Source organism: Notothenia coriiceps, unplaced genomic scaffold (genome assembly GCF_000735185.1).
Source record: "Notothenia coriiceps isolate Sejong01 unplaced genomic scaffold, NC01 NC01_scaffold00002828, whole genome shotgun sequence".
In the NCBI taxonomy this organism is placed as follows: Eukaryota; Metazoa; Chordata; class Actinopteri; order Perciformes; family Nototheniidae; genus Notothenia; species Notothenia coriiceps.
The window spans coordinates 51,515-66,556 of record NW_011335529.1 but is presented as its reverse complement, the minus strand read 5'-3'; the positions used below and the strand labels follow the sequence as shown (position 1 = coordinate 66,556).

Here is a 15,042-nt window from a genome sequence, read left to right as displayed (position 1 = left end):
TCTTCGTCTACAGTTTTATTAATGATATTATAATTTCTTTTCCTCTGAGTGACCTTCCGCACGGAGAAATGCCCGTCCGACACAAGTCAAAATAGTCTCAGGGACGACCTCTTAACTCCGTACCGCAGAGTGCAAATGTTAGGACGATAGTTTGTAGAAGGAGGACATCTGTTTGTGTTTATGTAAAAAAAAATTAATGTAAAGGTCTTGGAAGATACACAAAAAATTTTGTTTTGACGCGTTGTTTACGGTATGTACTTCTAAATATCACATTACAAAGAGTACAAAAATAACCTTGACTCGACCCTCCGTCTATATCGAAGGATCCAAATTACTATAACGAAAATAAGTAAGAAAGTGTAGTAGAAAGGAGTGGCGTTGTGAAAGTATCTGTAGTAGGTATACCAAGACCTCAGGCACCTTCGTGACGACCTTCTTAATCGACACCATCACCGGGTGGACTCTCCTTTTTTGTGTCTTTGTTCTAACAAAAGTCGTAATTTCCAGTGAAACACGTTTAGTGAACAATACAGAAAATATGTCTCCTGTACACAGGGGGACACTTTTCTCTAAGACTTTCAAAGTCCTTTTTTTCTAAGAGAGAAAAACAAGACTAGGAAAAATATTTTGAGACAGACTTTTTTACTCGACTAGTCTAAAACAGTGAAATACTAAGTGTTGCTAAAAAACCGAACACCATTGGTTAATCCGGGTTAGGTCGTTGATTTCCGTTGGGGGGGGGGGGGGGAATATTGGACTTAGAGGAGGATCTCGTGGTACCACAAGAAAAATTGGTTTATTAGAGAGTCTCCCGCGCACCGAGGAATAAAAGTAGATTTCTTTGGTCTCTAGTCGTGAAACCTTTGTCCCCGACTTTGTCTCCCCTAAATACCCTACGTGTTACCCCTAGACAAACCGCAAGCTCGGTTTTGTGAAGCTCTGTACAAAAATATATAGACTCTGGCATTATATATAACTACTTTTTGACATATTAATTGGAAATTTCGGGTGCTATTCTCAGTCTGTTGACTTCTCCTTAATACACACGTTTGTAACAGTTTTGCATAAGACATCCTTCACTGAGTGTTCTTCCTCAAAAGATCGGCGCAACGGCCTATAGCCACCTCACACAGGTGCAGCTACATAAGTTCACGTCGAGGAAGTCCACTCTCACCCGACGCAGAGACGTTTGTTGTGTGGTCGTCGCCGGGTCCAGGAGACTCGTCGACCAGACTCTACCTGTGTGTGTGTGTGTGTGTTTCTATTAGTCAAAAGGAGTCCAATTGAAAGACGGATAGACACAGGGTATTACTACAATATCTTTTGGGTAGGTAGATACTAAGATCATGGAAGGTATCTACGATCGCTACGGGCGGACGTCCTACGTCTTCCTCTTCCCTACAACCCCGGCTCCGAAGGACGTCGGGAAGACGTGGACAAACTCGCCGTGTGCTTACTGTCGTCCGGCGACCAGGCCAGAAAGAACGTTCCATGTCCAAGGGAGGAGCCGTGTTGTGTGGTTTTCGAGGAAGGTTCTCGGCCGAGTGTGTGTGGTGACTCCTTCGGACGTCTCTCTCTCCTCTCCCCCCCCCCAGTAGAAATTCACCGAAGTAGAAAAGCTTAAATAGTTACTACTACATAAAACAATGAAAAGAACAACAAACAGGACATTTGGAAAAAAAGTCCTAAAATTGACACGGGTGAGGACTCCCGCGTAATCATAGAGTAATTTTATTTATTTTCCAGTTAATTTACATAAACTCAGAAGTTTTCCTTTTCAATTCTTTATACTTTAGTAAAATGTCGCAAAAGTTCACAAAACACAGAGGTCTAAACAATAATAGACTTAGGTAGCGGCGATACTATTTATACATTTGCCTGTCCCACTATTTTAATAACCATAACCACTCTACCATGCTGCACTGCGTTATATATATCAAATGCACCCTATAGGACTCATCATTGCAAACTGTATAGCCTACTGTAACTGGATGGTCCACACTTAGTATGCGTAGGATGCAGCATTGGTTTTTATTCATGTATAAAGCCATTTTAGGTAAGCTTCCACCTTACATATGTGCCAGATTTTCTCCAGTTTGTGACTCTTACAACCTCAGATCCAGTGCATAGATACGTTTCCAGGTTCCTGCTGTGCGGACTGAGGCTGGGAAAAGGAGTCTTTTTTATTATGGTCCTTGTTCTTGGAATGACCTTCAATCACACCTCAAACTGAGGGCATTTGTCTCAATAGCATGTATTAAGTTGAAGTTGTCTGAGGTCCTTACCACCAGCTGCTCTTGCAGGTATAAGTAGTGCACCTTTCTTACTGTCCTAATGTGCACAATGTAGTGACTGCTTTTTCGTCTTTTGTTTTCTTAGTTATATTCTCTGTATTTTATATGTTTGTGTTATGTGTAACATTGCTGCCTTCTTGGCCAGGTCAGCATTGCAAATGAGATTTTATCTCAATGCTTTTTATCTGGTTAAATAAAGGTTAAATTAAAAATAAATACTGAGTCCAGCAGTATCAATATCATTAAGAACTAATGGTAAAATTGTCTTTTTATCATTCATCAAAGATAGCAGAAAACATGCATTATGTAGCTACTATGGAGGGGACTGACAGAGGATTACTAAAATAATACACAGTAAAAGTACTTCAATGTATTGTTAGTAGCAGGCTAACTAATAAACAGTCAAANCCTGTTCGTTCATGTTTTCAATGGACGAGAGCGAAAATGGAAAGAAAAACGCTATTTGTTGTTTGTTTATATCACGGAGTCTGTTCTTCTTCTCTGTCTTCCGGTTGTTCCGGTTGTTGCCTCTTTTGAATGATGAATACACACTACCGCCTCCTCCTGGTAAGGAGAGTTATTGCCACTCACGCATGCGCAGTTCATACGTGCTCGGCTCGGATTTGCGGTGTGTTCCAGTGCGCGAAGTCGGCAAATACGCAGGAGAGTCCGGCGACGCAACAGTCGGTGTCGGCGTCGGCGACTTCTCAGGTGACTTAACACAGAAAATACCTGTCTATGCTGCCCCAGAACGCCTCGTTTTCCATTTTTTTCTTCCTGGTCTGGGTTACGTAACGACGACCAAATGGACCAATCCGTGGAGCTCCTCAGTCCTCACACACACACACACACACACACACACACTCACTCACTCACTCACTCAGCCTTATCTTTTTTCAGCCGCGCTACTCCACGGAGTTTCGCCGGCACACACACTCACTAAGCCTTATCTTTTCTCAGGCTGTGAGTGTGTGGCGATTTGTGGGGCGAACAACCTGGCTGTGAGTGTATGTGTGTGCTCATGGCAGCTGAGTTCCGCGATGTCTCGCTGTCTCGATGACCCAACGCAGCAACCAGGAAACGACACCAGTAATCGAGCTCACACTGTCCGCTCCTCGAGCCTCAAAGGGCGGAGCAGCGAGCCTTGCAACGTCCCACCAACACGGCACCCAGACCCCACGCAGCATTCTCATCTGTTTGTCATTACTGGTGACATTTAGGACAGAGAGTGAATACACACACATGCTGTATGAGAAACCAATGTGATTTTGGAACATTGAACAATGTAAATCTATTCTAGTAGACCTCAAAAATTGAATTATGATCAGTAGAAATGGCCATGTCATGGGACCTTTAAACCATGCAGTTAAATACATTACACAACTCTTAATATGACAGGTAGGTAAACTCAGTTCTAAAAACAACAAAACAACTATTGTTTGTTAGGATTTTAAAGAAACCATTAAGAGATAACCAATCCAAACCTTTTAATATTTTGTAATGCATGTGTCCATTAAATAATGTTAAGCCTGCTTGGAAGCTAAACAAATGTGGAGCAACGTTTATAAACAATCTTTGGGAGCAACCAATTGAATTTGCATCTGAATCAAAAAGTTTCATAAGAGGAAGTTAGTCCCAATCTGACCCAAATTGTCTGTGACACGTTTGGTCTTGGTTTAGGACGTTGAGTAAAATATTTTATCAAATGTTTCCTAATTTGTGAAGTGACTCATATCTCAGATAAAATGTCTCATGGGCCCAGAGATGTTTAAACTGTCAACAGCCAGCAGTGCACTAAAACAGTTTGCACAACAGTGCTATATATTTGGATTCTATGCACAACCTTAAACCATAGACAGTAGGCTATTTATAAATCTTGTCTGCAGCCCAACAAATAAGAGCAACCATAGTGAGCAATTTATTATATTCACACCTGAATTCTCCTGTGTCCTGGGAGTTCAGCTGGTTGGGAAACGCTCTGTAACCTGAATGTTGTGAATTAAAATCCCAACTGCAGGCCCTACTATCTTCTGTCAACTCATAAAGCACTTTTTCATGTAAGACTAATCTAATTGTGAAAAGCCCGAGTCTAGGGCCCTGACCAAGCTTCTGTTTTTGACTCGCACGGAGTGGGACTGTGTTGGTTTACTGTTCATTCAGGAGGTCGAGTAAAACACTTTATCAACTGTTTCCTAACTTGTCAAGCTACTCATATCTCGGCTCAAATGTCTCACAGGCCCAGGGATGTATTAAACCTGTCAGTAGAGCAGTACATACTGTACACTTAAGTCCCTACAACAGTTTGCATTGCATTACCGTTCTATATGTTTTGATTCTATGTGCAAGTTCCCTCTCCCGGAAGTCGTCAGAAGTCGACTCTGTTCACGTTCTCTCACAGCGCGAAAACGTTCAGGTCTGCTGCAACACAACAGCACTCAGGTAAGTTAATTCACAACAAATGAACAACTGTATAAGACTGCAACAGGCTAACACCATTCTTGTTTTACTGCACGCAGGGGGACTCTTTTGGTAAGTGAGACGCTAATTGTCAAACACCGCAACTTAGCCTATAGCCGAACTTACTAAGTTGTAAGCTAGCCTGCTGACATTTGTTAGCTTTCCACACATGTTAGCTAACGTTACACATGTAAACATTAAACAATCAACACATGCACACTATGATACTGCCTTATGGCATTAACCAATTAAAAAGGTATTATAGTAGCTTTGTTAAACCTCATACGTACGTCTCAAAGAACATTAACTTGGCATTACAGAGCTTTTCTATGTTTTTATTATTTTATTTACACTGCATGTATTACTCTACTACTGTTTGTTAAGAGACCATATTTTCCGTAATCGACTTTTTATAACACTTTCGTCACGTAAACGAATCTGCTAACCTAATCATAACTTATATTTGTATGGTATGTTATGACCAATTTTGTTAAGTGAAAACCTAAACCAACTAGAAAACCAAATGCCAAAGTCAGCAAATCAACAGATACCTATGTAACGGGGCTTCACTTTTTCATTAGTTTTAGGTGGCATTCTGAATTAAAAGTCGCTCACAGTGAAGTGATTTGGCTTGGCATTGCCTGTTTGTATGACTGCTACTGATGTATGTCATTCTCTTTCTCTTTCAGAAAGCAAACATGTCAAAGATAGACAAGATGAGCATCTTAGGGGTGAGGAGTTTTGGGATAGAGGATAAAGACAAACAAGTCATTACTTTCTTCACTCCACTGACTGTGCTAGTTGGACCCAATGGAGCAGGGAAAACGGTAAGAGAACATGTTTTGAGAGAGCAAAGGTTGACTGTGAAGCATGACAGGTAGAGATTGGACACTCACATTTTTATTTTTATACGACTTGACCTTTTTGTTTTTCCAGACTATTATTGAGTGCCTTAAGTATGCAACAGCAGGAGAGCTTCCGCCTGGATCTAAAGGAGGGGCATTTGTTCATGATCCAAAAGTAAGTGCTTGTACTTATCGGCTTAAATCTCCACCAGCCCACGATGCTCTATTCTCACACATTTCTCAAACTATTGTGTATTCTCATTTGTTAAGGTAATACTCAACATGATATATTCAATATACCAAATATGTTACTTATTATTATTTGAGTCAAACAAGCTACCCTATCATTGAATATCCAGATTATAAATTCTGATATTTTATCTGATTAATATGACTTTTGCTATTTCAACGATAGTCCGCAATCCGTGTATCTACCGTCCAATTTTTTTTTTAATTAAACACCTAAACGGAAGAGCATCTGAGAGACGTTTTTGCTTTTTACCTTACTAAATGGTCTAATGGTCATTGGAGCGAGGGGCGGGGCGAAACTCACGGAAGTGATTTCAAAACAAAAGCAATCGTGTGCTTGGAACGGTGATAATATTATAAACAAGGGGAAACTAGGTGAATTTAGCGATCACAACGAAAACGGACAAGACATATATTGAGCCCAGAAAATGAATGTTATTACGGGCTGTAAATATAATAAGCCTGTGTCTAAAATTGACAACTTTTACGGTGTGAATAATCCTCTGTCAGAGTCCCCTCCATAGTTTATAATGCATGTTTTCTGCTATCTTTGATGAATGATACAAATAAAATCTTACCATTATAGTTCTTAATGATATTCATACTCTTTGACTGTTTATTAGTTAGCCTGCTACTAACAATACATTGAAGTACTTTTACTGTGTATTATTTNCAGGTGACTGGCCGGTGTATCTGGGCCTTAACAGACGTCTGCTTCAGCCATCTCCCAAGTGAGGATTTCCGCGTGGGTGACACAGATCCAGCGCCACCTCTGGCTGAAGCAGACGTCTGTTAAGGCCCAGATACACCGGCCAGTCACCTGAGAAGTCGCCGATGCCGACACCGACTGTTGCGTCGCCGGACTCTCCTGCGTATTTGCCGACTTCGCGCACTGGAACACACCGCAAATCCGAGCCGAGCGCGTATGAACTGCGCATGCGTGAGTGGCAATAACTCTCCTTACCAGCAGGCGGCGGTAGTGTGTATTCATCATTCAAAAGAGGCAACAACCGGAACAACCGGAAGACAGAGAAGAAGAACAGACTCCGTGATATAAACAAACAACAAATAGCGTTTTTCTTTCCATTTTCGCTCTCGTCCATTGAAAACATGAACGAACAGGAGCTCTATAAGCCGATGAGGTGAAATAGCCGTCCGTGTGTGTTCCATCTTCCATTTTAAATCATTTGTTTACCTCCCTCACTTCCGTTAACGCTTCTCATGCACTGATTCGTTAGCTGAACAGCCAATCAGTGTTATCCCTTTGTCCGACTTCCGGTGGTGTTCCCATGTTGAATCGGCAAGAAAAGGCGTCAGGTCGGCAGAAAAGACCCGACGGTGCAGCGCACACCACTCCGAATAGGGCGTGCCCACGCTCATGTTCGGCGTTGGTTAGTTTCACCAAGATTTGGTTGCAATATGAAAGTCAGGATTACAAAACTGTTTAAACTTGTCTTGCCTTTGGACGCTTGTTGTTTAACTGCATACAATTGATAGTGGTGGCGTGTGTTCTTGTACGTGCCCCTTCATTTGTCAATTACTACAGTAAGGATGAATTAGCATATTCAAAAACTGATCATTACCAGTCCTTCCCTGTATTCATTTGTTATCTCTCAAGTGGACCTATTTGTGTACATATTCCTGATAATCTTGCATCTCAGTACATTTACCACAAGAGGACAGTGTTTCCCTTGTGGAAAAGCCATTGCTGCCAAGTCTCACAGATCACACGACTGAAGTCTTTCTCCTCTGTCAACTCCTCTCCTCATGTTGCGAGCCAGAAACGTATAATCATATGGATTTAAGTATTGCTGTGACTGTTCGTGTAAGGCTGTTGGCCATTGCAGCATCTCATTGATTTGAATCCATGTTAGATACGATTCAGATGCCTATTTTGTTTACTTGATCAGACATTTGAATAATTTTCATTATAAATGGCAACAAAAGGCAAACGTAAATGTAAAACTGGTATACATTTTCTTGAAATAATAAACAAAGAAAAAGAAAAACCCCTTTTCAAACAAACATTTTCCCTGAGGCTTTCTAACACAATCCAGTACTCAAGCAACACTGATCAAAAACATATGCTGTGAAAGAAGACGGCTGAGAAACTGAGAGGTTAAATCTAATTGGGATACAGGGGCATGAGTTATTTTGAGCCTGTGTTTGGGGTATATGAAGAACAGTTTGTGGACGTCCACTGGGACCTGCAGGACTGGTGAACACCACCTGCAGCTAACCCCCTAAAAACCTGACAACATCATCTCTCTGACTTCATCTCTGTTGTTTCCTCCTTGAAAGAACACACACACACGCACGCATGCACACACGCACACACACACACACACACAAACTGATTCAGTCCGTCTGTGTTATCAGCCCACTGACTCATTGTGCCTCTGTCTGTCCAGCTCATGGCCCTCTTTCTATTTTCATCCTGTCCCTACATGAAAATGCCATAACCCTGTTTCATGTGTTGGACCACTGGAGGTATATGTGTACGTGTGTGTTATTATGTTTACGTGTTTGAGTGTGAAAGCCTAATTCCACATGCCTCCGGTCACCCTCCCTGTCTAAATGGCTAATGGAATTGGCTTACGCAGCGTTTTTGATAATCTCACGGATGAATAAGGAACCAGCTGCTTCTCCCCTTCTTATCATTGAAATACGATGGGAGAGCAAGCAAGGATTGGAGGAGAGAAAAGATAAGAGGGTCAAAAGACCAAGGGGGAAAGTAAGATGGGAAGCAATATAAATAGAATAACTCAAAATAACAGCAAAGAAAGTGGATGTTAGAAAAATCTCTATTTTACTTCTTTAAAATAAATGGAATGTCTTGTACTGACAGCAATCACAGGTGGCAGACACGAGACAGGACTGACAGGCTTACTTTTCATAAACTCCTTTCATAAAACCAATATTCTATCAAATCCTGAAGGACTGTTTTGATGGGAATTGGAAAATGGATTGAAAACATCATCAACATCTGAATCGAAGAGCAAGACAAGCTGATTGATGTATCAGAAGGAGCAAGCTGTGTCTAAATGCTGCCTTGTGGATTAAAATAATACTTTACACTGCAAGTTATACCAACAATAATCTTTTTTAAGTAATTCTTTTTTCACAAGCAACTCTTTTTCAAAACAATCTTTTCTGATTCAGCAAATTCCTGAACTTAGTTTCTCCCCACTGAGTGCTCTGAGGAGTGCCCATATTGGACAGTGGCCTTAAAATAGTTCAAAGCCAAAAATAGAGACAGATTGAGTTCAGAAAAGCAACATTTCCCTCATCTCCTCAGCATCCAAAGAACAGTGACTTGTTCTCTCTTGTAACCCTCAGCTCTGCTTTCTCTACTGTTTATTTTTACATCCATGTCATAGAACAATAAGGCAAAACATATTTAACAACACTGAAACAAAACAAAAAAGCATTGCTGCGTTTCAATGTTACCTCACTGGTGCAATAACTGTTAAACATGTGCATAGATATTTGGTTTAGGATCATCACCAAGCCATCTATCTACACTACATTCTAGTGCTTTCATGAGGAAATCTGTTTTTTTGGTGTGGCTCTGTGATTTTACCCTGTCAGGGACATTTTCATCTATTTGACTTGTGCTCAGGGCTTTGTAAGACTGAAATGTCTTTTTTTCCTATTTGATTTTAAAACTCTTGTGCATAGACTATCTAATCTTGCACAGCACCTCTCAGTGAGGATTTGTCAAAATGTGTTTTGACTTTGAAGTAAAGGAGGCTGTCTCATTCATTTTGAAGGGAAAAATAGAACAAGAACAAAATGCTCTTTATTTTGTGAATGCAGATTAAATATCATTAATAATCAACCTTTATTTATTTTGTATTATTAAAATGTATAATAATACTAAAAGGATAACATATTTGTATGTTTTGAAACTTAAATAACCATATTTACTAAGAGGATACATCTTAGATGCTCTGATATATAGTTTCTGTTTGAGCTTCCCCTCCTCTGTAGACTTACTTGACCCCACTTTACTCCCATCAGCTAATATGACCAGAAATACTCCCTTGGCTTATAGCAGGCAGTATTTTTAGCCACTTTCAGTTTTCTCTTCAATAAAGACTCTGCTCTTTGTTGTCATGCGGGGCCACATATTTATTCTCACATTTTGGGTCATAAAGGCAATCGAGGACATGATAGATGACATGTATTTAATATCATGTAAGATAATGACAGGAAACATCTAGAATCGCTTGCTGGGTATACTTCATGATGAAGACAGTAGATCACGCTGGATAATGTTATAATGGTAATGTAACGTTATTGGTGAGAAAGAAGCCAAACACACTTTTTGTCTTTTCAGGAAGGGACAAACATTATGGATACTTTTTGAGGATGGTTCGTCCGAAACTGTGTCCTGCTGTCCCCATCTTCAAGATTATCTCTTGTTTAATATATCTCGGTAGCTGCAGGACGTTCACCTTGCCTTCGAGTGTGGCTTTGGCAACGGCTTATCAGATAGCAAAGCTTGCACTCTTTCTTCCATGCCCTTGGGTGTGATTCCACTCCTGGTGACTTTCTAATTAGGCAGAAGGCGACGCTATTGATTCGGAACTATGCAATTATCATGGGAAGGTGAAGAGGAAGACAGTTTGGTGGATATATAAGCAAGTCAAAAATTCAAGAGTGCCTCAAGGACTTAAAAACGTGGATGACCTTAAATTTTTTGATGTTAAACACGACCAAAACTGAAGTTATTGTACTTGGCCCGAAGAATCTACGAAACAAATTATCTAAAGATATACTAACTATGGATGGCATTAATTTGGCCTCCAGTGAGACTGTAAGGAATCTTGGTGTTATATTTGATCAGGATTTATCCTTTAACACCCACATAAAATCAATTTCAAGGACCGCCTACTTCCATCTACGTAACATTGCANTGGTTTGAACTCCCGTGCCAAGTGCGCTCAGTTTAGCAGCAAAGTGCGCAGTCCGGGAGAACAGCGGTGGACACATGCTTGAACAGTGCTTGGCAACACGGAAACGCGTTCCAAAGTTTCCTTGCCTGCATCTGAGTCTCTCCATAGGCGCACTTTGTTAGGAATGCTCCACTGCGTCATACCATGTCCGTAATGAACATCGGCCCTGAGCCTGGGAGGTTTAGCGCATTGAAGTGCTTTGTTGTGTCAACAGAAAAAAGCCAGCTCATATCCCACTTTTCCGCCCCGGAGATCTGTGGTGTCCTTTCCCCTTGCTTCTCAAGAAATGTGCGAATTTCCTCACGTAGCTCGAAAAATCTATTCAGGGAAGGCTGAGTTCCTCGACCTGTGTAGCCATCGCACCTCTGTGGGAACGGAATGTGGCATGTTCCAACATGTCCCGGCTAGAAAAGACTGAAAACGGGGGCGTATTAAGTCCTGGCCGTTCGGATAAAGTTGAGAGCGTGTGTATCGGGTTAGACATGACCGATGGGAGTCAATGAGCTTTGTACCACGAGCAGCGCGTTGCGATGGGATTAGTGCAGGTGAGAGCACGCTCAGGGATCACCGGCACAATTCTCCCCCCGCTGCATCTTCTCCTCGCATCCTCGCTCCTCCACCAATCCGTGTCCTTTCACCACGCGCATACGCAGGCGCTCCAGTTGTCGTCAGTCCCCGTCAGTTTGTCCAGGCAGTTTTCAGTTCATCTGACACATGGAAACGCAGCGAGAAGAGTCTTTCCCCGGGTGTGCCAGTGGATGATTGATCCCCAAAAGTTACTCTGTAACCACCTTAACTGGAGTCGGACCGGGCCACGGATTGAAGACTTGACAGCCTGAGCAGTATGCCGTGTCACCGATCAGCGCTCGGGCTCATGCCACGGCAAAGGGAATAGGCAACGAAGTTTTCCCTGTGGTCATGGTAACCTGTGTTTTTTGAGACGTGTGGTGGCAGGGTCCTGCGAGCGACGAGCACATCAGCAGACAGTATTTCTGCTCAAGGCCGTACAGTCTGTAAAAATGCTTTGCTTTTTGCTCCTGATCAGCGAGCTTGTACACAACTCTCTCACCTTCTTTAACACGATGCCACAGCTTTCTAGAGAACGATAGTGATTTGGATTAGTGGTTGGTCTGTAGATTTTAAACACACAAACAATTTCTTTCCAGTCCACAATGAAACTGTGCTTTCACACGCAGGCCTCACTTTGTGATTGGCTTTTTTGAACCAAAGTCTGCTGTGATGCCAGAGTCCTTGGTTGAAATCCTCCCACCTTCTGGCTGTTTGTCCACTCTTTCGCTCTGTAACTTGTCACTGGTGTTTCGTCTATAGTGCCGCCATGATGTGTATTCTTTAATAACGGCACGCCTATAGATCCACAAACCAGACAAAACTGGTTTAGCACTTATACTGGTATAACATCAAGTATATTCTCCTGACTCCCACACCTGTCTTGAAAGCCCCTGTTTTTCAGAGTCCCACTTTTTGTTTGGCCATTTCATTTGACAGGCTAATAAAAATTAAACTAGAAGTGACGAGCGTGAGATTAACTTCTGACCTGTGATGAGTACAATAGAAAGAGAAGGTGAATCTCCCGCGCCTGTGATGTCAGTATCAGCGGTTTGTGCGCCGGCGGGCCAGTTGTTATATGATGATTATGACATTAGATATATTATCTCGCGGGCCGGATATAATTGTACCGCGGGCCACGCCTTGACTTTGACATGTCTGCCGCAAACGATAACGGGTCCCAAGGTGGATAGATCTGCAAACCGAACGCTCTGGGGGGTCCAACGGATCCGTCTGTACTCCTATACGATCATTTTCTGATAACGATTAAATAGCCCCGCCTCCCTCTCCCCACGTCTCCCTCTCCCCACGTCTCCCAACGTCTCCCTCTCCCCACGTCTCCTGCTCAGATATCAGCTGCTGGGCTGTCAGAAGAGGGGGAGGAAAAGAGAGGCTCCGTTTATTATTATTATTATATTATTATACAGAGTCGTTATCAATTTGTTTTAAAGCTCAATAAATAACAAAGAAGACCTTTGACCGGCACTTTTCTAATTTTGTACGGAAAATTTCAACTTTAACGGACATGTTGACCGGCGAAAAAAAATGTTAACGGAAACTCTGCCGCACGGTTCCCTCGTCCCTTGGAAGAAGTGGGTGTTTTTCATCTGCTGGTGGACTACCGGAGAGATTTACAGCAGGAGCACACGCCGTCCACCGCGGAGAATAAACAGAAGGGCAACCATGGCAACCATGCTCCGGGGTCTTCTTCGCTGCTTTTGGTGTATTTTNATACGATCATTTCCTGATAACGATGACGCAATAGCCCCGCCTCTCCTGCTCAGAGATCAGCTGCTGGGCTGTCAGAAGAGGGGGAGGAAAAGAGAGGCTCCGTTGAGCCTCTCTTTTCCTCCCCCTCTTCTGACAGCCCAGCAGCTGATCTCTGAGCAGGAGAGGCGGGGCTATTGCGTCATCGTTATCAGGAAATGATCGTATAGGCGTAAACACGGAGCCGTTTGTCCCCCCCCACAGAGCGTTTGGTTTGCAGATCTACCCACCTTGGGACCCGTTATCGTTTTCTGCGTTTCCATGTCGGCCGAACCGTCTATCTGATAGTGAACTGTAGCAGATACGACCGTTATCGTCCTCGTGTGGCCGGGGCTTGAGTCTCACAGGTTAGAAAACAACTCTCTATGGCTTCAAATGTTCAAGGTTGTTACAGCCTAGTCAATGGTTCGATTACACCAGGTCATTTCTCTGCATTGTCCTTCGCATCGTAATGAAAGTCCCTCAAAGTACCTTTAAAGGTTTTCTCCTCACTGTGAGTGTTTGTCTCTCTGCGTCACGGTAATAACTCCAACAGTAATTACGCTACTTAGACTTTAAGTGTACCGTTATTTCAGTACCTTCACAAATAGTTTCCTTTAACTAGTGATTATCTGCTGTTCAATCTCCTTGGGGGGTCGTACGTAGCGCAGCGTGGATCTTTTGCAGGTGCGACGCCTGCAGAATAACAAGCGCAGGACAATATGGATATTACACTGTCGGTAACGCAATGAACTCTATGTGAGGCTTTAAAATGCAGGGGGAGAAATAAAGGTGGGAGGGGGTATTCTATCTATTTGAATGCATCTCATTAAAAAGGAACAAGAGGCCTTGTAATATGAAAAGTGGTGGAAGTAGGGGCAAAAGCAAGCAAGTGGGTGGGGGAAGAGAGGGATGAGGGGAAGATGTTGAGGCGTAATCAGACTATAATTAAACTACTCTCTCATCCACATTTAGAGGCGTGCATGTGCACACAAATACCACGGCTTACATGGTGATGCATGAGCAGACAGATAGTGTTCTGTGAGACACCACAAACAGCAGATAGACACACACGTTGGTTTGCATTAAACACACATCAGTCAGTGTCTCTTCTGATCGCTTTCCATACCTTGCTCCACGAACACTACAGATTTAGAGCGTGATGACATTTTGGTGACCTTGAAACTCAATTGCTTGTTCTTTTGGTATTTCGGTGCCATGTGCACCTGGCATAGCGCAAGGACGGGAGGGTTGTGACAGGGAAATGGGTGCCGCATTTAAATGAGGTGTTTTTTCATGTTTAAGTTTTATAAAGACATTTGTATTAGCTTTGACTCCTTTGTTTGTGCTCTGAATCACACTGAGAATCAACACCACACTCTGCAGTTGTGTGATGCATTTAATGAATTGCCTATAGCTTGAGTTTAAATAAGTCAGACTGTATGTAAAATGCAGAAATGCAAAGTAAACAACAGGCTGGGGAGAGACATTTTAAATAGCTTACAAACTAATGAGGGTTAATGAGGGTTCAACCAGTTTTCAAGACAGGTTATTTATTGGCAGGTTATTTCTTGCAGCTATAACATATTAAACTCCCAGAGCAGGGTATATGCAGGAATCCTGAAGTCAAATGTAATCCCTTTTAAGACCTTTTTTAAGACCCTTTCCACACATTTTAAGACCTCATCGCCACTTTGAGTTTTAACCGGTTACCTTGGCGACACACTTTACCTCACATTTCATATATACAGTATTGATTGTCCTTCCTCCTTATCTTCCAGCCATTTGTGGTATTTTTGGAACTTTAAGTATTTTTAGATCTCTAAGTAAATTTGGAACTTTAAGTATTTTTGGAATTTACGGTATTTTTGGAACTTTAAGTATATTTGGAACTTTAAGTATATTTGAAACTTAAGTATATTT

The 15,042-nt window shown here is 42.1% G+C and overlaps 1 protein-coding gene and 1 long non-coding RNA gene across 2 annotated transcripts in view; one reads left to right on the top strand and one right to left on the bottom strand.

Annotated features, from left to right (window-relative positions):
- rad50 (RAD50 homolog, double strand break repair protein) overlaps positions 1-450 on the bottom strand; it is a 23,692-nt gene extending 23,242 nt beyond the window's left edge. The window contains exon 1 of the mRNA XM_010765953.1: positions 406-450. Coding sequence (XP_010764255.1) covers positions 406-450 — 45 coding nt within the window. The remainder of the gene's footprint in view (positions 1-405) is intronic.
- A 4,210-nt stretch (positions 451-4,660) lies between these two features.
- Positions 4,661-5,772, top strand: LOC104940926 (uncharacterized). Its single transcript, XR_797839.1, has 3 exons — positions 4,661-4,733; positions 5,441-5,578; positions 5,688-5,772. It is a non-coding gene; the product is annotated as an uncharacterized lncRNA (long non-coding RNA).
- Positions 5,773-15,042: the final 9,270 nt, after the last annotated feature.